Below are 22452 nucleotides of genomic sequence, written 5' to 3' on the forward strand. Positions count from 1 at the left end.
TATGCCGTTGCCGGGGATTTAATTTTCTTCTCCAGGGTATCACCAAGGTTGACTGCGTGTACAATTGAGCAGCTGATTCTGGCGTATATTTCTCTACATGCATCGCCACATTTTGGGCTCGACGCCAAAGCGGAACCGTTCTAAAACGACAACGAGGCAAAGGATATTGCTTGTGTACGCCTGTCCAGATGCTCAAAGAGAAAAATGGCTGCTGTAGCAGCTGTCCTGCTTCCGAGGAAACGACTGGTTGCAGCGAGAAACGTATAGAGAAGTCCATGTGGCAGCTAACAGCGCTCGACGTGCGCAGCGAAGGGAATTATGACGAGAAGTATCCTAGTACTTATGAAAATTCCACGCGCAGAGAATCCTTATAAAATTGTCAAAATAGAATTAGTGTAAAAGGGGGCTGCCTTATCGCTTGTGGAAACAGGATCGTCGCACTTTTCACACCTCGACTATGTTAACCTTTGTGTCCAGCTAGCAATAATTTCCGCTTGTAAATTTTTAACCAATTACTACTTCAGGAGCGTGAGCAACGTTTTTAGTGGATTCAGCTAATTATTACCGATATTACACATATTAGAAATCAAACGCGTTTTTTCACTGAAAACTAGCGTTTGATGTGGAACGAAATATTGTGGGCAGATGTTTGGTGAGTGTATGGTTTAGTGCGTTTACCTTTTAAATATCAATATTTGGACATTAGAAGACTGTCGTGAACTGAAGTAACTGAAAGCCGCACAGTTGTCGGTCTTGGCCCCAATAATGGTAGCACCTATGTAATTAGACTCGTCTTATCGTGAACTGGCGAGAACTGGAGGACGGGAGAGCTCATGGGAATTAAAACAAAGAAGTGCCATGCATAAAATTAAGAAAATTTGTGCCGGAGGAAGTTTATGCGCTGCTGCCACCGGGTCATCCTTAGCTAAAAAAATAGTCAGAAAGGCAAGAAAAAAAAGATTGCCTTATAAATATAGCCGCGGGCGTTTGGCTCCAAGAAGTTCCGGACATTAGTATTAGTAGAGGTAGGTGAAAACGCCACATAAAGTGAGAGTGTGAGAACGTAGCGCGTTGCTTATTTTGCATTACGAAGAAAAAAAAACGCATTCCGTGAAGCCTGGCAGCACAGTGAACTAGAATAACCACTCTAGTCTGCAGAGGTGCTTCATAGCAAGGGCCTAAAATAGTGTTCGTTTCAAGCCGCCGCGTGCTTGACTCCTACTTCGCTTGTATTGCGGATGATCGGTATCGGCGCCCCAGGCAAACTGATACGTGGTTTGCGCTGCTGTGTGCTGTTTACTGTTGTGCATGGTCTTGACAGAGTGCGCGGCGTTCTTACATCTCGCGGTCGACCCTGTCCGTGGGTCATGGACAGCGCCTTGGGCGCGACAGTGCAGGCTTCGTCCATGTAGTCGTGTGACACGGCGGCTGTGGTGCTCGGGTGTTATAATCACAGCGGCAGCCTCGGTGCTGCAACCTGTCGTTCTTACTCGACGGTTGGTCACAAAGTAGCTGAACTTCTCTACAATGCAGGCGGCAGTCTCGGCCATTTCGGGTGGACACTCCGACGCCTTTGCAGCTATCGACGACCTACGGCTCATTGAAGAAGGCTGCTATCGGCAACGTAAGCAAAGTATTAAACAGGATGAACAGGACGGTTGATGTCGATGTCAGAAAATGTGGACAGCCTCTTGTGACACTGTGCTTGCGTGATGGATACAGTAATTACTCTGGAGAATATAAGTGGAGACAGGGAGGCAAAGCAGAACGGAATGGAAGAACAGAGAATGAATGCTGTCTTTTTCGAGCAGTGTATTTAACGTGGGGAGAGATAAAGTTTTTGAGCGATACAGGAAGTTGCCACCTGAAGCATTGATAACTATTAGGTCTGGGCAAGACACAGTATTAAGCTTGTGCAATTTCAGAAGACATCCAAGGGGCATCAATGCGCGAAAGCTACGCAGTCTCTTGATAGGCGCCTGTAGTAACGTTGACAAGCCCTTCGTCTTAAAGCAGGATTTTGGCCACCGTAAAAGCGTGCCTTTTCAAGTATTACAAAAACATGCGCAGGTGAGCTACGCAACATCTCGGCCTTTTGACAATTCACGAAGTAAAGCAAAGTTAATTCACTATTTCACTCGAATTAGTGAATAAAAGTTGTAAACGTTGTTTTTTGGAGGATGCATCAAGAATGCCTCTGCAGTTTTTTGTCCTTACTGTTTGTCTCATAATTAGCGGAGTGGACAATTTTGTGGAGCTCGTGCCTAATCTCCAGGCACCGACAGGCTAGTTAAAGTGCTGCAAATTCCCACAGGACCGCAACTGTATCACCTTTCTCACACAAAAGCGGAGAGAAATACGGGTAGTTAAGATAAAAAAAAACTGCAGTGATATGTTAAATGTGCGCCTGAAACTTAGGATTGTTTTTTGCCGCTAACATTTTTTTAGCTCTGCCTTACAACGTAACGTTGCTGTTTTCTTCACGGGCAGACAAGCCAGCTCCATTGTCGTTCGTGTGCGCTGCGTCGGGGCAGAAAGTGCCAGCAGCAGCCCGGTGCAACTTCATCGCGGACTGCTCGGACAACTCCGACGAAGTGGACTGCGGCGCGTGCACCTTCGAAAACAGCACATGCGGATGGTCGGTCGAAGGGCGCGGTCTGCTCCGCTCGGACGACTTCTCTTGGCAGCGGCAGAAAGCCGCGACGGCTGTCGGAGGACCTCTGAGGGACCACACCACGAGCTCATCACACGGTGAGGAAACTGCGCCGCATAAGTTGCTGTTAAGATTAGTTGTTCTTGCGGTCTCTTTCCAATAATCGGAACTCTGCGCCGACCTAAGACTGACAGTGCGGTCTCAGTAATGGAAGAATACGTTACAGGTCATTATCTGCTTCTGCGAGCGGAACAACCAATAGAGGGTATGACCGTGATTGGTGAGGCATCCAGCCCTGTGCTTCACAACACTGGGCATCTGTGTGTCGTCAAATTCTGGTTCAACTACCGTGCTTCAAGTAAGTTTTTAAGCTGCCATGTCACATGCAATCCGCAAAAACAGCGTTTACATTAACTGTATGCCTTGATTTTATTATTGTTAAACATTCAGTTTCATAATAGAAGCTTGAGAAGTGCGTATGCTGATTGTTACCTGCTGTTCAGACCCAACGTTCTTTCTTATCATCGAAAAAAAATAACGATTCATGGAGCCTTTCTCTGAACGCACGATAGAGCGAGTTGAGTTGCTATTGCTTTATGCTTGTTTTGTTAACGAAGGCCTATTAACGAAGGACTTTACTTGAATGGTCACTAATAATGACAATTAACTGCAATGAAATCAAAACCCCTTTCGTGCATCGCTAAACATTTCTAGTGACTTGGTTGTCTTGCTCATGATACTTTTTCTTGCGAGGTGTATTACAGTGTTCTGCGATATTTTCAGACGATACACACGTGTTCTTGCTGGAACTGCACGTTAACGGATTTCGAATTGTGGCTTGGGATTCCTGGGAGCTCGCCGAAAACCCATCGGAAGGAAAGTGGAACGAAGGGCAATTTTTGTTGGGACGCTACCGTTCACCAGTGCAGGTAACGTCGTGCTTTACTTTCTTGATCGTGTTCGGCCGCTCGTGCGAAAAATCAGCTCAGAATTGCAATACACACTTAGCATCAAGAATGTAAATTGGTTAGTTAATTTAATCTGACCGGTGGCTTGGAGCTGTTGCATTTTTACATCCGTTATTGGTACATTCAGCTACTAAATTGCGGGGCCTTCACTGATTATGGCGGTAAAAATTTAAAGGTACATCGGTAAGCACTTTTCTTTTTTCACCGAGAAATAGGCTTTATTGAATGGGTGGGAACCCATTCCACACTCTTTTACACTATGCAGTCTCGGTCACGAAACGAGGTGGTTACTTTGTGCTATAGTAAAGCAAGCACTGAGTCATTGTGTCAGTGCAGCTGACGTACTCATTTTAAATCACAAGAGACGGTATGAAAGTGCCATGGCGCACAATTGGCTTTCAGCAGGCATCGTCGCTGTGCCTTGAAGCAGTGTGTATAACTAAAACACAGCCTGACGTATTATTTTAACCAAGCGCGCTGTCCGTAGGCATATCGAGGAGGGCCTAGAGAGGCGTTATTCACGCCAAAATAAGCCTCCGATTACGTATTTGACCACACGTAGATGAGAGTTTTGAACAAGTAGTTAATTTTCCCATGCCACAGCTATACTTTGGGTATCAGGCACGCTGTAGCGGGTAGCTGCGAATTAAGTTGGACTATTAGGTGTTATTTATTGCACACCAAGTTTTTAGCATAAGCATGGCTGCCATTTCTTTGTCTTTTGTATTGCGTTTGCATAGAAATGCGGCCATCGCTTACTTTTCAAAATATTTCTGGCAACGTTCCTGGTGCTAGTACTATGTGACGCGCTGAAACTGGAGCGCAACACACAAGGCGTGCTCCCTGGTGCATGAAATTGGTGAGTGACGTACTGCAGGGGCGGACTGACATGCGAACCTGCCCTATGTGCTATTCCTTGTGTGCGTAGCGTGAGATCAAGGCGAAACCAGTTGGTGAATGCTTATTTACATTTAAGCACTGATCAGGTTGATTGCACTCTATTGCCGAAAGTAGAAAGGCGAAAAATGATGCCCTTTTCGTAGGTGTGTCCGCACTGACAGCAGTGTCGCACAGTCATACATGCAGTGCACGTGCGTGACTCAAAATTAATGTTTGCAAACGCGCGAGTGACCAACCTCGTCAACTAGGAGACCCGCGTTCGCAGGCGTAGACTGCCGCAGCGCAGCTAAAGAAGAATAAAAAGAGAAAAGCACTGCGGCATTATGCATTTGGGGCCTTTTGACGTTTTTTTCACCCAGCAGAGACGTTGTAAGGCAAATAAGCGGAGCCCAACAAGAGAGGACCTCTAGAAGCTCAGTGATAGGGACGTATCACCTCTTAGCTGTTCTTGATGAAGCAGAATTAAACGACGGGCATTCAGAAAAACTAAAGAATACTGTGGCTCTCGAACGTAAATGACATTTCTTGTATGTCAGGCAGAAACGCAGACGATGCCTGGGCAGGAAAATATTACTTAAGATGCTGGATTTAAGTGGACACGTATTTATTGGTTTAATTCACAGATATACTTGCGTGGCTATGAGGCTCCAACGGACGACAGCTACACTGCCATTGATGACATATCCTTCGAAGGGTGTGACATGCCAGGTATGCGAAGCCATTTTTCTTTGTTGTGGTGCCTTGATGCGTCAGCGTGACCTCTGTTAATCGCTGTTTTGCGAAATACGCAAGCAGCCAAGCTTATTGAAATGAGATAGTCAGTGACGCCGTCGGGCTTCATTACATTTTTAGCGCCAATATTTCTCGTTACTTTCTGAGGAAAGCTAGTGAAGAGCTCTCGAATGCGGCATGATGAACGGCGCCGTCTGAAGAGCCTTACGGGCGATGTTTCTTCGAACCCAAAAAACTTTCAAGTCGGCGCCGCTATGACAGATTGTGTTTTCTGCGTGGCTAAGCTGCACTTATAGCGCACCCAAGCACAACGAGAAAACGCTAAGTGGTCTAAAAACATGAAAATGTTAAAATACTTTAGTAGAGATGGATAGTATTTCTGTTTGTTTAGATTGTGTCGTCCATGACCGAAGGGCGCCATTACATGAATTTTTCATTTTGTTCTTCTGAAAAAGACGCACTACAGCGTCGCGCGTCGGCGGGACATTCGGAACGTTAGGATCTTCATTAGCAATGCGGTTCCCCTTCGTGCGCCAGAACTCTGCTCAATTTTGCACTGTGTCATCGCCGGTGCATGCCCTAATGGTTCAATCGGCATGTACAGTAAGGGACAATATTTTACGGGATGCGGATTCTAGGAAAAAAAAAATTGTTTCTGCGTTGCGTCGCTATCCAGTTTGGTGGTATTTGTTACGGCAGATGGAGCATGTAAATCTCCTCAAGGTTCTGTGTTTTCCATTGACCTGCTTTCCCTGACCGTGCAGAAATAACTTTTTGTTTCCCGCGAACTCGCATCTCGTAAACTTTTGTCCCTTACTGTATACCTTGCGCTCGAAGGCGTCCACTAGACAGGAGCACACTGCTGCCATTTCAACGGTTTTCATTATCAGTTTTCGAACGTTGTAGAGTAGATACTTAGGTAGTCTTAAATACAGTTTCTCTAGCTGCACTTACAAGTTATTGGAAAGAAATGTTTGACGTGAACGGTTGTTTCTACCTGCGTTTTTATTTGTCCTCCCTCTCGCTGCTTGTGCCGGGATACTTTCGAAAAAGAAAGTCTTACTTCGGACCTGGCCTGGCACCTCAAAGTCACTAGCTTTCTTGAGGACTTCAACGCAATGACGAATTAGGAGATTGCCTCTCAGGCAGATAATGTGTGTGCTGGCGAAGAACTGGCCGGTGTTCGAAGAACAAACCACCTTTGCTCTTTATAGCTCTCACTATAAGTCATCGCACCCGTTCAACAGCGTTTTTGGGGCTGAAAATTTCCTTTTCGGGCTCAAGTGTTGACGATTTTTGCATCGCCTACGGCTTGAGCCTGTGGATACGGTTCGATTATTCTCGAAAAATCTCCATCGAACAACACGCGTTGTACGCTCGCTTGAGATCTAAAAGTCCATGTGCTATTTTCTCTGTCCGTTCAGTGCCTTCGGTAGAACAAAATCCGGCAATGTTCACGTGCAAGAACAAGGTTTCAATCATAATGGAGCACCTATGCGACTACACTGACCACTGTGGAGACTTCAGTGACGAAGAACATTGCGGTAAGTTTCACTCAGAGCCATTGCCCCTGGAGACCCATTCCACAAGCTACGTGCCTTAGTTTTGTCTGAATGCTTAGCACAACATGCGTTATGAAATCAAATAAGCATGACACTAACTTGTGTTTATTTCTCAGTTCTGTTTCAAGTAGAAATAAATTAAGGAAATTTGGAAAAGTAGGCTACATGAAAACAAGTAACTTCGGCATGCCGTGAAGCGCGCATCTAATAAGTACAAATACGAAACTAAAGGAAGGAATAAAGTGCAACGAGGAAAACAAGACCAAAATTAAGTCAACTGACGCAAGCATCTGAATGCGCATAATCCTGTATCCTGCGCGCGATAAGCGAACGGCTTACCTAGCCTATATACAAGTGTACAAAGCCGCTCCTCATACGCAAAATTAAGAAAACAAGCCATTTTAAACCCATTGAGAATACGAAGACACTGCAAACAGCAAGGCGCGTAAGTGACGCAAAAGTAATTCGCACGGTAACGATTAAAACACTATCTGCAAAAAAGAAGTCGTGAAGGGCAGTTAGAGCACGCGTCTGCTCTTCAGATGTGACTACGGTGGAACTTCGGACACCGCCCGAGAACACCTATTTCGCATACTGGGGTGACTACGCAGGAGTTATCGCTTTTAGTCATAACGCGCAAATGGTGACAAAGCGCTCCACAAATTCGTCCGCGCGCCCCAGTAATCGTACTATGACGATGTATTTTTTGCGAATGGTGTAGAAGAAGCAAGGGATGTTCACTAAAGCATAAACAATGCACTAGAATGTCAACGGTATGGTCAGTTTGTACATGGCTTTGTCCGGTTTCAAATGAAAATCCTTTTTTATACAACTCAATATGAGACGTTGGTGAATGTAGCTTCTTTTGTTCAGCACCAGGGGATTAGTATATGGATTTCAGAAGCCCATATTTTCCGCTTTCAAGAGGGCTTCTTAAGTATTTCTGCATAGACGAAGTGTGCCATACTTCCTACTGCTACTTATAACCTCTGGCATGTGTGTGCCACTTTCATTTACATGCATGCAGACGATTCCTCGTTACCAGAAAATCTCCTTTCAAAGCGAATCCTGTTATTGCACCCTCCTCGCTCTCCCCTTCTCTCACTTTCGTTTTGTAGAGGACTTCAGGTTTAGGTGTAGCTTCGACTCCTCCTTCTGCGACTGGACTCCTGCTGTCTCGATGCGTGGTGGCGGTTGGACAAGGTCGAAGCCCTTCAAGTACCTGACGCGCGGTCCAACACGAGACCACACAAGTGGAGGCAAAGACGGTAACTTCGCATTTCTCTATGTCAGTACGCCTTATGTCGGAAGTTTTCGTCATTCAAGCCCAGTGCTCAGACAAAACTTGCAAAGGCGACGCAGAGCGGCGAGCATAATCTGAATATGCACTAGGAGAGCAAGGATCTATGCTTTGTTTATGAGCCTTGTTTGCTTTCACCCTGTAGCTGTACATTGAGAAAAGCACCAAAGACAAAACTGCTCGCGATAACTGCATTTCGTTTCACTGTGTTGCAGGATCCTTTCTTTATTTGAAGTCGGAAGCGAAGAGTTTGTCCGCATCCCTCCTCGGGCCTGTATTCAATGCCTCGACTGTTTGCGTGGTAAGAGAACTCGTATCGTGAGCCCGCTTATGTTTCAACATACTGACATCCCGCTTTTGCCTTGTTTTAGACACGATGCAATGTATCACTACGGCTTACACTGAAAAAAAAAAAAAAAAAACTCAGAGGACGGTTACGAGTGCGTAACGCGAATGTTTCACAGCTAGCTGTCGAGTGAAAGCGAAAAGTTTTCGAAATACGCACCGTGCCGGTACAGGCGACGCAGTATCTTTGCACGCTGCCAAGGTCGCCTGTTATTGTAGGTGGTCTCTGGTGCGGACGGAGCCGATGGCACGAAACTGAGGAAAGAGCTGGCTAAGAACAGCAAACGCTGCTAAGCTATGCTGACGCCAGTTGTAGAAAACAATTATTGTGAGAAGGCTGTACGAAAGTATGCATAACCTGCTAGTGAATACTGCATTTACTGTGCCGAGGAACACGGTCATTGGCACAAATCTTTCGCTGCCTTAAATTTTACAGAGCAGAACGAATAATATTTGAGTAAAAGAAATAAGCTCCGTGAAAGTTTGTTCTAATATTCTTTAAGAAACATCTGTCTAAACGTGCTTTCATCATGTAAGTGATATGGAAGCACGTGGGTACAGAGGAAGTACACACGCTTTAATAACTGTTTTATGTGCTTCCCAGATGCGCTTCTACTTCGTCATGAAAGCCTCGACCAACGCCGTGCTGTCTGTCAAGACAAGAAGCACTGCCGACGGTGAATTTAAAGAAGTGTGGCGCAGTGACCAGCCCACAGAGTTTCGGCACTTCACTGAAGCATTTGTTGCTTTCAGAGAACCCTCTGATTTTCAGGTAAATCCTTAGGTCGTACTGAGGATCGGTGTGATAATTACATGAGCTTAGGAAAAATACTCCATTAAAGCATTATAACAATAGCTCTTGTTGGAAAATAAATCAATCCGTCAAGAATAAATTCGTCTGTTCAACAGCAACGACAAAATCAGTTTTTTAACGAGGAAAGTCACTTTTTTGAACTAGCCTCAAAGCGGTTTGCCTTTGCTGACGCTTTTCTTTCCTTCTTTCTCCAGGTCTCAATAGAAGGCAGTCTGGAAGGTGACAGAGATGTCCAAGGTTACATAGCTATTGACGACGTCACTTTTCTTAACAGCTGCCACGCCGCTTCAGGTATGCCACTAGGCTTTCCAAATCCTATGGCCAACGCTTAAACTTTGTCTCCTTTGCGCTTGTAGGATAAATTTTGTTTCATTTATTGGCTAACTTGAGCTCGTACCTTCTATTTGATGGCGTTCTCCACCGGCTACGCCTGCAATATAAAGTGGAGTTAAGAGAACAATTTTTTTTTCCATTAAGAATGTTGCAGAGATCCCTAGAGACCCACAACGCCCTAATGGACGTTTTGAAACAGTGCAATAAAAGAAGAATAAAGTTTTTCAGCGGCTGTTCATCTTTGTGTTTCCCGCAGTAAATATACCGCTTAAATACCATGAAGATGCGTTTACTTTTGCTAAAATAACAGGTTCCGCGAGCTCGAACTAGACAAACATAGCATTACTTCTGACGAAGAGCGCAAGCTGGAAGAGAATCGAAGATTGAGCGAGTCGGAACCGGTTCGCGTTTTTCGATCGCAGAAAAAAAAAAGACAACCTGGAGCAGGGCCTGTGCCACCCCAATTTTGTACTGCCCCTGTCTTTTACCACTGGAAACGCTTGGTTGCTTCACGGCTTGAAAGAAAAAAAAAAAGCAGCGCTAAAGACAGGATGGACATAAAAGCTGCTCATGACGGCCACAAAAGCTCACAAGCAAGGACGCTTTCGCAGGTCCCTTGCCGAAGAGCTCACCCGAAACCAGCACGCCCGCGCCGACGAACTGCACTCATGGACACTTCGCGTGCCTCTCCGGCGACCGCTGCATCCCAGAGAGCCAGCTGTGTGACTTCCTCAAACAGTGCCCTGATGGTTCCGACGAGAGCCACTGCGGTCAGTGACTGTCCTCTGCGTTTGTACCTCGGGCTGAAAAAGTTTTAGTGAAAAACGTACCGTAAACGAAACGCCACTGCCTTCAGATTCCTATCACGGAGCATCATAACGTACCTTTTAGTTGGCAGTAAGGTTTTAACACCTCAAAGTTATTGAAGACGTGGAAGATTTCGGGCTGCAATCAAACCTTGGGGGAGGGAATGAGCGCTCAATCATCGTGGAATGCCAGACCCTTAAGCCTTGAGCAAGAGCGCCTGGTTCTTTGGTTCGTATACGGGCAGCCTACTTTTACAAACTTACCGAAAAAGGCACGGAAGCGTCGCTTTTCGTTCACGATGAAGGCTTAAAACCGCTCAAGGAAGTTTCAGCTCCGTGGGGTGAAAATATTAGATATATCTGTGACATCGGTTCTTCAGTTATGAAAAGCCTTGCTTCTAACTTACCCGAACGATCTGCTTTCACGCAGGCGCCTGTGATTTCTCGACAGACTTGTGCGGCCTGGAAGGCGCGCACTCGCAGAGCCAGCCTCGCTGGTCGCGAGTGTCGGCCCTCATGGTTGCGAATAACCGGGCGCGCTTCCCATCGCTGCCTCGAGAGGACAGCGGACACAACGAGCGCGGCTTCTACGTCACCTACCTCAAGACCGATGGTGGTGAGCAGTGCGGGCATGTCCGCCGTAGGAAAGCTAAAGCGCTTGTTTAATGGTCGTTTATGCAAGAAATACAGATGCTCGATAAGTGAGTGATACCCGAAGCCGTATCGATTTTAGGCTCGATTCATTCTTTTGCTTTTTTGGTGTTGGTCGGCCTAGCCTTCGATACGTTAACAGGCGGCTGACAGTGATTGCTACCTGTAAACTCCGACCGACTATACTCCATTTCATACATCACGTGCAACGCTGTCAAGTGTAGCGCACCAGTTTACGCTGCCTACATCCGCGATCAAAAAGTAGTGCGTTCCTTGTGGAGAGCGAGGAACGGTAAATGCTTTGGCTGCAGGCTTTTTACGTGATACATTTGTCATGAGCTGGAATAAATGCAATTTTATTGCTGACGACATGCTGTCCCGTTCATCTGCCTTAGAGCACTCGGCCAGAAAATAAGCGCGGAGTAATACGCCTCTCTTCATTTCCATCACGTGGACTACTTTCGTGCCTTTCACAGCGTTGCACCTGATGCATGAAACGGAGTATAGACGGCAGCTATGAATGATAATGGACAAATGAATGAACCGAAAAAATAGTCATTGTATAATATGACCCCCTGCATGCTATCATGAGGCTACATTCATGCTATTGTTTTTTTACCGTGAAGGTTGTTTATAAATGAGCGGGTACAAACAAGAGGGTCGCGTGGTAAGCACCATTATTGGTGCCTTCAAGAATGGCACTAGTAACGATAACATTTACACATTGACAGCGTGAAAAAAACAACAACATTGCATTCGAGGACTTGCACTATGTGGCCTTCCAAGTGATAACAATGCGCATATAGTGGCTGTTACGAGTGCTGTGCTGAAACAATGACACTGTCGAGAGTATCAAATTCTTTTCTAAGTGCCTACCTTGTCGAAACGCAGTCGCCTAAATACCCCATTTCCGAAAAGAAAAGATACCTCTTTGCTTTGCTCCCATTCCGCTTACTTTACTTCTGTGATTTGTGCTTCCTAACGAATCCATGTATTCCCATGCAGCTGTTCCTAAGACAGATCGCAACACAGCTCTGATGACTCCTCCTCTGGGAGCTATGGGCCATGCATGCAGGCTTACGTTCTACAGCTTCCTTCCCAAGCAGAGTAAGTGCGCGCGGAGTTTTGTTTTGACTCAAAAGTTACAATGACCGCTTCCTTAGGTTCAACGCTTCTCAGATAGCGTCATTTAAAGAGTTCGGGAAAGTTTTTTTTTTTGCTTGCATCTGTTGGCCAGGTTTTTCAGAACCAACTGCAAAATATGGTAATTTTCACTACTATTTGTCGATTACGAATGGATTCCAGTGGCTCATGGGAATGTAGGGCCAAAAAGTGTTAAGGTGTTCTTTTCAGTAATTAGAAGAGCAAAGAGCGTTGTCGCAAGGAATTAGATGGCTGTGGGCAAAAATGGAAACAGATGGAAATGGAAAAATGGAAATGGAAATTGAAAAATGGAAAGAAGTACGACTGCAATTGAAACTGTTGAGTATCCAACTGCACTTCAGAGAACATCAGCTGTGTGTCCGCGTCTAGATTAATTGATGCATTTTATGTGCCTTTTAACAGTATTCTGCGCTATTCATAGCAAATGATGATTTCTGTGAATATGAAAGCACCCTACAAAACCAAAAAAGACCATAGTCATGGCTCTTTTGTGCGCTATTGTATAAGATCAGTTTTAAAATGCGGAGTTTTGCTTTGCACCTGTTTACGATCGTCAAAACAAGAGCAAACATCTACAGTGTACATGAATACTCTTTTTTTTTAGCTAAGACATTAGATCTCTCGGCTGCCATTGTGGAAAGGTCAAGAGACCAGAAGACCAATCTCATAAAAAAATCAGTTCTCCTTGTACGGGGCGACGAAGAGCAAGCTGCATGGAAAATGCAGGCTGTTAACATCGGAAACCGCCTTTCTGGAGCAAGGGTGAGCACACTCGCTTCGATATATATTTTTTATTTATTTCCGCCAGTCTACGCAAGGTATTGAGCAAGAGAGGATGGACAAATCATACGAAAGATGAACAATATATTAAACCTATTTCAAGATGACTCAGAGTCGAAAAATATACTAGCACACAGAAAGCTGTGCCAAGGAAAACAGAAAATCCAGCACAGCTTTAGTAGCACAACATTCGCATTTTTTTTGCTTGAGACGCTGCCATGATCCCCATTGGTCCTTGTGTGCCACCAGATGCCCGTTTCGCTCGCGCTAAAGCTGACTCGGAGCGAGTAATAAACCAATTCGGTCAGCAGAATATCGTGTTCTGCCACCTCCTCCCCAAAGAAATCAAGGAAGCCGACAGCGTTACTTAAAGTAAGGATCTTCGCTGCACCGGCCTGAAATAAAAAGAATTGCTAGGTGAAAGGGGCATAGCTGCCTAAAAGGTGCGCACTTTAGCAAATGCCCTCACTTTAGGTGATTTGCAAGGTCTGATAAATCCACCGGGTGCCGTGATGGAAGTCCTTTACCGCCTTACTTGATGGCCTCGCTCTAATAGCTGACTTTTGCGGAAATCAGAAACATCCATTTAGTACATGTATTCTTCAAACTTTCAGTTTCTTGCTTTTCAGAGCACAAAAATTCGCTGTGGCTTAGCTTGGTTAAGCCCGGTAATTGCGAAAGCAATATCCGTACCTACGCCATGGTTCAGCTGGTAGTGTAGCTGGTGGTGGTGCTTGTGGTTAGACTTGTGGCGATGCATCTGTTACACAATCTAATCCAATCCAATCCAATCCAATCCAATCCAATGCAATGCAATGCAATCCAATCCAATGTAATCTAATGTAATCTAATGTAATGTAATCTAATCTAATATAATCTATTCTCGAAGCAATGTTAAGCCGCTGGTGGTTGGCACAGCTGCTGCTTTCTAGCGACGTGAGTCGAGCCTAATCTCTTCAGCGTAACGCCACAATCGCGCTCCTAGCGGAGAGCACAGGAGTTAGGCGCCGGTGGTGGCACCGCCGCGGCTTGCGACGGCGCGAGTCGGTCGCCCTTCTCTTCGGCGTGATGTCACACATGACGTCACACAGAGGTCAACTAAAGGTCAATGGTGGCACCGCCGCGTCACGGCAAAGGCTGAAAGTGCAAGTAGTAAAGCTTTCGCTTTAAAAACAGAAAGAAAGGTCAATGCGCAGTCAGTATGCGCGCGTGCTGCCTTTTAACGTGCGTATAGCGGCTCCTCCGTTTTAGCAACATCCATCTATTGGCATTGGCTTAGAAGAAGCTGATGTGAGCGGGTAGATAAGCAGGCAAAAAAGCTCTGGTGTCGCTTACTTCCACGCCATTGTTGTAGTCGCTTGCCTTCTTGTAGTACTCTCGCTGGATGCGCTGAAATGGTCACACACAAGTTGCTTTTCTATTGACTGGCGTTCGCAACGACTGAATATTGAAATGCACTCGTGAACGTGCATGACTGTAGATACTTACAAGTGTTCGTTTGCCTAAATTGCGCGTTCTCTATGGTCCCAGATTTACTACTCTGGCAGCGAAAATGTCAGTATCGACGACATCGAGTACCACCACTGCCACCCTGATGATGCAAGAGAAGACTGTAAGTGGCGACTATAATACGCTCCTTTTTTTTCACTGCTTCAAAATGTTAAAACGTCTTGCATGCGATATTTATTATGGCGTAAGTGAGTTGTACTTTGACACTATCTTTTCAAAAATGGAGAAATGAGCAGTAAATATAAACAAGCCACTCATTAAAGGTCGTCGCAGTCAATATTCCGTGCTTATTCTTCACGTATCTGGCTTTACGAGCCTTTTGTCCTTATGGCTATTGCGAAAAACAAATTTTCTCGAAAAATTCTAGCATTGTATCTGAATTATTGTTGCTTGCGCGCTTTGGATGCGCTAATGTTGAGAAATGCCGATATCATCATCATCGTCATCTACCTGACTACACCCACTACAATACAAATGCTTCTTCCATATTTCTCCAATTAGCCCTGTTCCGTGCCACCCACAGCCTTCTTATCCCCGCAAACTTCTTAATCTCATCTACCCATCTAACTTCCTTCCGCACCCTGCCACGCCGGGCTTCTCCTGTAATTTCTATACACCCCAGTTTATGTTTTTTCACAAGCTGTCGACCATGGTGCGCTAGAGTTTTGAATTGTTCATTTTGCGACTGTCCCTGAATGTGCTACAGTCTTTTTTAAAAGGCACCTAAGGCTTGTCGCGCAAAACTGCTGCGAAGTGCAATTTCACAGAAGAAACCTCATCGCTCCTGGTACAGAAACTGAGGCACATTTCATAGCCGCGCTACGATGGGTGGTTACACACACGCCGTATACAGCAGGAGAAAATAGTGGCACCACGAATTCGCAAATATTTTCTTCCGATGGCTGGAGAACGCGATTCAAGTAGCTTGCATTATAGGGCACAGATGAAGGTGAGCATGTAAGATGAGTGCTGGAAATTAGTGCGAGCGTTTCTTTCTGTTAAAGTGCGTGTGGAAATCCCTGAAAACAGAAAAGAATAAGGCTGGCTTTATTTCTGCTTTACTGACAGAACAAAATCGCGTCGGGTTATTTTGCCACCGGTTTATCTCTGACGCATGGAATCTTCTGCATGGGCGGAGTCCAACGGAGTACATAGTCGAAAACTACATCGCCGCACCGCATTTACGTCTGGCCGGCATCGTAACCAGTTGATTGCGTTGCTGTCATGCAACAAACTTTTTTTTTAAAAATCGGTTGCTTGAATCCGTTTCTAAAAATATTGCTCTTAAAGATAATGAATATCATGGGGCACGGGCCGCCCCAAAGCCCGTGTGTAACCTATCCGTAGTTCTCATTGCGTCATCTTTTTCTGGACTGCGCTTCACTTTTCGTGGTAGCTACACTGTAAGCATAAATTACCCTATGAGGACCCGCGGTGGCGCAGTGGCTTTGGTGCTCAGCTGCTGACCCGGAAGACGCGGGTTTGATCCCGGCCGTGGCGGCTGTATTTCGATGGATGCCAAATGTAAAAGGCCCGTGTACTGCGCGATGTCAGTGCACGTTAAAGAACTCCAGGTGGTTGAAATTTTCTAGAGCCCTCCACTACGGCGTACCTCATAGCTTGAGTCGCTTTGGGATGTCAAACCCTATAAATCAACCATAAATTACCCTTTAAATAGAGCAAGCAGGAGTAAAACCTCCTCTAGCGCAATTCTTTTTAGGAGCTTGGTATGCTGCCCCAGTCTCGGAGCAGATTTCAATCACTTAACACAGGAAAAACTTATTGTTTGCAACTGAGGCATATTCGCACCTGAAATCAAATCAAATTAATGCAGTTAGCAAAAAAAAAAATGGGACTTTTAAACGCAGCATCAGAGATCTCGAGGTTACGAAGTAGAGGATATTTAAACAACGGCTAAAATCTTGGTAACTGAAAGAACTTCGCATATTTTAAACAGGGAATCTGTTTCCGTTCTAAGCCCTAATTATTCCGTATTTGTAAGGACGGAAATCTACCCTAGTGCTTGACCAACATACCGTGCCCTTATCAGAGAGTGCGCTAGAGGACCATTCACTCCCTTTTCACTCTCTTTTAGGGAAATTCGTGTTTAGAGTATATTGCGCTTCCCTAAAAGACCAACAGTTTTCTGTTCTGGCCATTACATGTCCTGTCAGGACCATTTCTTTATTACCATTACCATTGACCACGGTGTGCGGCTGTGTATGCCACCAACTTCGCTGTCCTATTCCTTAACGTAATGAAAACGAAGCAGCCGTCTTCGTCGTATAGTTCTGTTTTCTTCCGTGCGGTCCTTGATCATGATAGCTTGCGTTGCTTCGCCCTTTCTGCCTGATAGATTCCCGTGTGCCCGATGGGCGACAAGGAAAAAGACGAAGGAAGAGAGTCGAAAATGCTTAAGAGAAACCTTGTGTTTAACAGAATCACTGACGATATTCTCAGCTTTTCTAGAGAACGAATGAGCTGCATCTCAGCTTTTTGTTACCGCGAAATATTCAAGGCTAGCTTGCTATCATTTGATGTGTAACAATTTAAACTTGCACGAATTGTTAAAACTTACCGCCTTTAGCCTAAGAGAGACTGCTCGCGGCTGCGCCGCTAACATGTCAATGATTTGGTTGTAATCAAGACTAAAGGCATTGAAAACAACAACTGTAATTTATGAAACATATTACATGTCATGTACGCCATCCAGTGTTGCGTTAGCTTGTTGTGCACTTAGGAAATCGAGAGAAAGAGATAGATAGAGAGAGAGAGAGAGAAGATTAATGGCAGGAAGGGTGGGGCGGTCGGCCGCAGAAAACGTGATCTTAGTCTGCTACTCCATACTTGCCGAAAGGGGAAGGAAAGAAAGAACGTGGATGCGAGATGAGGCCGTAGCACGGCTGCGGGTCCTCGATGTAATTAAAGTTCGCGAACGTTGACAGGAATTCAGTCGATACCTTTAATTGGACCGGTAACGGACAAGGTCTTTCACGGACAAGCATGAGCGGCCAACCACGACTTCATCTTTGTTGTTTCCATGCTTTCTAGTGAAGTGCGTTCTAATGAATGTTTTGTATCACGCCACCGAGCGTACAAAACATGCAGCGGTAATATGGTTTATGGTTTATGGGGTTTAACGTCCCAAAGCGACTAAGGCTATGATGATATATAATGAGTATCATGGAATGTTCCGGATGATATGGACACCCACACACTGCAATACGGAACATTCACGGCATTAAAAACGTAATACAAAGGGGGCATGCGCACATTGCGCGCATCCGAGACGATGCATGTGTCCCGGCACACACATGTAAGCAGATGTCAGGAAATTGAGCTTGTCACTCAGTGTATGTGGTGAGGTACTGACAGCGGTGCGTGAAATGCCTTGCAGTTCAAAGGAAGCACCTGTCATTGAGGAAAAGCTACACGATAAAACAAAGGATGGTTTGGTTTATTGGGGTTCAACATCCCAAAGCGACTCAGGCTATGAGGGACGCCGTAGTGAAGGACTCCAGAAATTTCGACCACCTGGGGTTCTTTAACGTGCACTGACATCGCACAGCACACGGGCCTCTAGAATTTCGCCTTCATCGAAATTCAGCTGCCGCAGCCGGGATCGAACCCGCGTCTTTCGGGTGAGCAGCCGAGCGCCGTAACCGCTGAGCCACCGCGGCGGGGCGATAAAACAAAGGAGTTCTGTAAAAGGAGCTAATAATATGTATATTTTAAGCAGCGAAAAAAAGGGTAAAAGTACCTATTCGTTTTGGTTGTCTAGTTTTGTGGAATAGCGAACACGCGATGTGACCAAGAAACTCAGCGCTGTCTGTCTCTTGTCCCGGTTTCGTGATGTTGCCTTCAGTTAATAGTGCAACTTAATCAGCCAGACTTTTGAATTGAATGTAAGGGTAGGGCCAAGTGCGTTCGAACACCTTGCCCTGTTTTAACTGGTATTTTACCACAAATTTGTTTCATCTGTTAAGCAGTAGCTACGATCCTCGTTTTCTGTGTTCTCGGCAGTACAATAAAAACGCTCATATACGGCTCGCTTAACAAAATCATGGTCAGTGGCTAGCTTTGATAGATTGCGCTGGGGTAAGGGCCCGAAAATGGTATACACAGAGGTTACAAGTCGACACATATGGACCAATTAGCCGACAAGCTCAGACTTTGCGGAAGGGGAGACACTGCTTGCCAATCTGACGCACGGTTGGTTCTTTGTGTACACTTGCAGCTGTGAACTGCACTTTTGAAGAAAAAGACGGATGTGGTTGGTATCCGGAAAATGTGGCGGACTCAGGAGACTGGAAGGTGATCTCTGGACAGCCTTTCTTTGCGGTAGCCGACCACACCACAGGACACGGTGAGAATTTCGGCATTGAAAAATGTTCATATTGTCTTTAATTTTGCACGTATCTTTGGCCACTTATGCTCAAGGGGCTTCTGCAAAGAGTACAATTCTCTTTGATCTAAGTTTTGAAGCACCAGAACAAATGTCCCTAAGCAGCAATAATAAAATGATAGGCAATAAATAAGCTGAATGGACGTTTAAGACTCTTCTGCTAAAATATTAAACTGATTATTTCACAAATATTTAAATTTAACAGGTTTATTAAGCTTCAGTGGCAAATTATTAGTTAAACCCAAGATTGAAACGAAATTTTTTTTAGATATTCACTATGCCTCGCTGTACGGTCGGATTTTATGTAATCCTAACATGACATAATTCAATCTCCGGTGTAGAAAAAAATTTGAAGTCTAAATGCTCTGGCACTTAGGATGACAGCCACAAATGTAGGAATTGAATGAGCAAGCCTGTATGCTGTGATGTAATGGAGGCATGGCCCTCGATATATCACAAGGATTAGCGGCCCTTTGGTTGGATTGATGGAAGGTGCGAGCGCGCACAAGCGACGCTCTCATGCCAGCAGATATGGCCGATAGCCCTGAACACTTCAAAAAAATCTTTTACGCTCACATATGAATAAAGTGCCAAGTATGTGCGTCATGTTGCAAAGAGAAACGATGTTGCTTTTTTCGTTACGAAGCGTCTGCGATGTTTAATCTGTCTAAAAACTCCTCTCTACTTAACGAAATTACTCTTTTAGGAGTATGCTATTGGTTATCTTACTGAAAGCTTCTTCCATGTGAATTATGCTACTTTTTGGTGGGCAGAAGCAGCTTTCAGCTGCAGCGCGACTTTTTCGTCATTTAACAAAATCTGTTCTTCTTTAAGTTGTCTGTACTGGTTAATATCCTCGCCTGATGCCTATGATGAACTAAAAATACGCTTTTAGCGCTCTTAGTCAATTCAAGTATGACGAATCAGGTCTACCTTTTGCCGATGGTTTTCTCTTCCAGCCAGCTGGAAGCTTGTGTAAACGTGTTATGGAAATTAAGCAGCAAAACATTGCAAAAAGCCTCGCTTTTTTCAAAAAATTGTGTGATTTTTCTGTTCGCCACTACTGAATTCAAGCAAATACAAGCGCTGGTTCTCGCAGAACTGATATGTTGCGAGAAGATCATCTTCTGGATTTAAGCTCGCTGTGCACAAGTGCAATTATGACTAAACGGAACAATGTTCCAAGCTACAGGCGGACTGACTCCTGGTCTTACTGGATCTAGGAGGCATGGTTTACTCGTGCGTGGCCATACCAGTGGTGTGGGTACCCAGATGCACACTACACTTCATAGCCATCACAGGATAGCGTACCAGTGTAGTTCAGTCATGTCACGCTACAGCTGGTGCGGTAAACTGCCGCGGTTACTTCCTAACAAAAATTTTTTTCCGACTTGTGTGTCTCAGAATCAATAACCCATTACGTCCTGTGCAAGTTTTAGTTAGACTTGTATGAATATTTATTCACGAACAGGAATGTACTTGGCGCTTGAAAACTTTGAGGGAACAACTGTCGTGGCACACATGGTGTCGGCAAGACTGAACGCGACTGGCGAGGCTGGCCGCTGTTTCCGAATGTGGTACCACATGCACGGAGACCGCAACAGTCGGTTCAACCTGCGGCTTTTCAATGTGTCCAACACTGATTCAAACCTTTGGACGAGAAGCGGGCATCAAGGGGATACGTGGATGGAAGCAGCAATCAACATCAAGGTTACTGATGCGCCCTTCCAGGTATGGAAATTTTCTGAAGATGATGCATAAATTTTACAAACTGAGTGGACGCGATATGAGCCACTTTTGTAACAATGGTAAAATAAGAGCCTTTGAAGGTTTAAGTTTTTTACCAATTCAAAAAACTTAACAAAGCCTGGAGGTAACATCAGGTTACAAGACACATAGCTAGTTCCTCCACTAAATCGATTTGAGAGCTCTGTGACCATTCTCCTTACGAAACTACGAACGAAAATCCTAGAATATGCCTCGGTGAGCGTCTGTATTTTAGCAGGCGGAGGAATCACCTGTGTGCTGCAGAACCAGATAATGGCGGCGCTCTGCAACGCTACGCTTTTTTTTTGAATTTTCAGCAGCTTTTAACTTTTCATTGGTTGGCGCCAGTAGCATCAAGACGACTAATCTCCAAGCTTGGTGTCAGTAAGATTTCCCGGGGTTCGAAACACGGTTCCTGGGAGGAATTTCGAAACCAGCATAATAGAAGAGCTCTGAACCTCTTTTTTGTCCGTGCTTAAACGCACAAGAGAAATGTATCGAAAATCAATACCGCTGTCTATCTGCTGAGTTGTTATGCTGCTCTCAAGGAATATAGGAAGAGTGCTGAATCGAAAGAACCGATTATATTGTGAACATTGACCGCAGCTGCCTAACCCTTGCAGCTTCTCCTTGAAGGCGAACTTCCGAGTTACAGTCCAAGTTTTATTGGCGTCGACGACATTTCATTCGACGAGCGGCCATGCCCACCGACACGTAAGCACCCTTAAATGCCTCCTTAAAAATACCTATATAAACACATGTCGGCCTTTACGCGCGTCAAGTCCAGGTACTTGCCTTCATTTATGAGTCACGTTCTGCTAGGGCGACTTTCTGAGTCACTGAAAGTAATATGCCTTAGTTGGTCGATGTACTTGTATGACTGCATAGGATAGGGTTGTCGTGAGCGTATCAAAGAAAAAGAGGGCGGAATTGATGTACCATGACATTCGAAAAGCTAAACTTAAGAGGTATCCGCAACGCTGTGTACCTTGCAGTAGCTCATGCGAGAAACTTTGCAACGGTTCATTAACTTTGTCTTTATTTAGTCAAGCAAAAACAGCCAGGAACGACCTTGTCCTACTGCCTAACTACGTATATGGTGTCAGCCGAAGGCAAGGTTGTTATTTTGGATGACGTAAAGAATTTCCAGGCCCCTGAGGGAGTTTTAGGGGAGTTTTTGTGGAGCTTTAGAGTGTAGTTTTTGTCTAGTCTGCGCGCTTCGTACTGGCCTCATGAGTTATGTGAGGTTCTACATTCACTCCACCAATAGGAAGATTCCTGTTACGTGCGTCGTAAACATGAAAGTATAAAACGGCCTACTATTGCACCCCAAAAACTTTTTTGGACCCAGTGCTTGAAACCGTTTCGTCACGAGAATTGCAGTGCAAATAATTTTGTGCTACAGTGGCTACATTAGCGGCAATGATGCTTGAAAAGCGTCGCGTGCCATGTAAAGAGTGCATTTTTCGAAGATGACAATGGTTTTATATTTCAGGATATGTTTTTCCAAAGCAAACCTGATTACACTCGTTCTTATAGAAAAGAGGAGATAAATATTGGACACGAAAGATTGCTACTTCTAGGACAACTAATATTCTGAAAACTAAAGAATGAGATTCGTAGCAAATGTGGGCGTAAGAAAAGTGAGGCGCTTTCAGTAGCTTGTTATATTTGTGTGTTAAAATTATTCGCAACTAAGGAAAAAGCACGAACCAGCTGCCGTCGTCTGTACGACGGAAGAATCTTTCTCATAAACTTAGGAC

The 22452-nt window shown here is 45.0% G+C and overlaps 1 protein-coding gene across 1 annotated transcript in view; it reads left to right on the plus strand.

The window, feature by feature from the left end:
* Positions 1-22452, plus strand: part of LOC149351441 (MAM and LDL-receptor class A domain-containing protein 1-like) — a 177537-nt gene that overhangs the window by 70898 nt on the left and 84187 nt on the right. Inside the window, 18 exon segments of the mRNA XM_089580756.1 lie at positions 1534-1624; positions 2491-2751; positions 2880-3011; positions 3437-3582; positions 5145-5229; positions 6678-6797; positions 7934-8083; positions 8331-8416; positions 9065-9232; positions 9469-9565; positions 10219-10377; positions 10844-11029; positions 12070-12171; positions 12833-12990; positions 14539-14620; positions 18755-18883; positions 20394-20653; positions 21313-21403. Of these exon segments, the coding sequence (XP_089436882.1) occupies positions 1534-1624; positions 2491-2751; positions 2880-3011; positions 3437-3582; positions 5145-5229; positions 6678-6797; positions 7934-8083; positions 8331-8416; positions 9065-9232; positions 9469-9565; positions 10219-10377; positions 10844-11029; positions 12070-12171; positions 12833-12990; positions 14539-14620; positions 18755-18883; positions 20394-20653; positions 21313-21403 (2503 nt within the window).

Source organism: Amblyomma mixtum, chromosome 3 (genome assembly GCF_055824585.1).
Source record: "Amblyomma mixtum isolate Tamu chromosome 3, ASM5582458v1, whole genome shotgun sequence".
NCBI classification, from domain to species: domain Eukaryota; kingdom Metazoa; phylum Arthropoda; class Arachnida; order Ixodida; family Ixodidae; genus Amblyomma; species Amblyomma mixtum.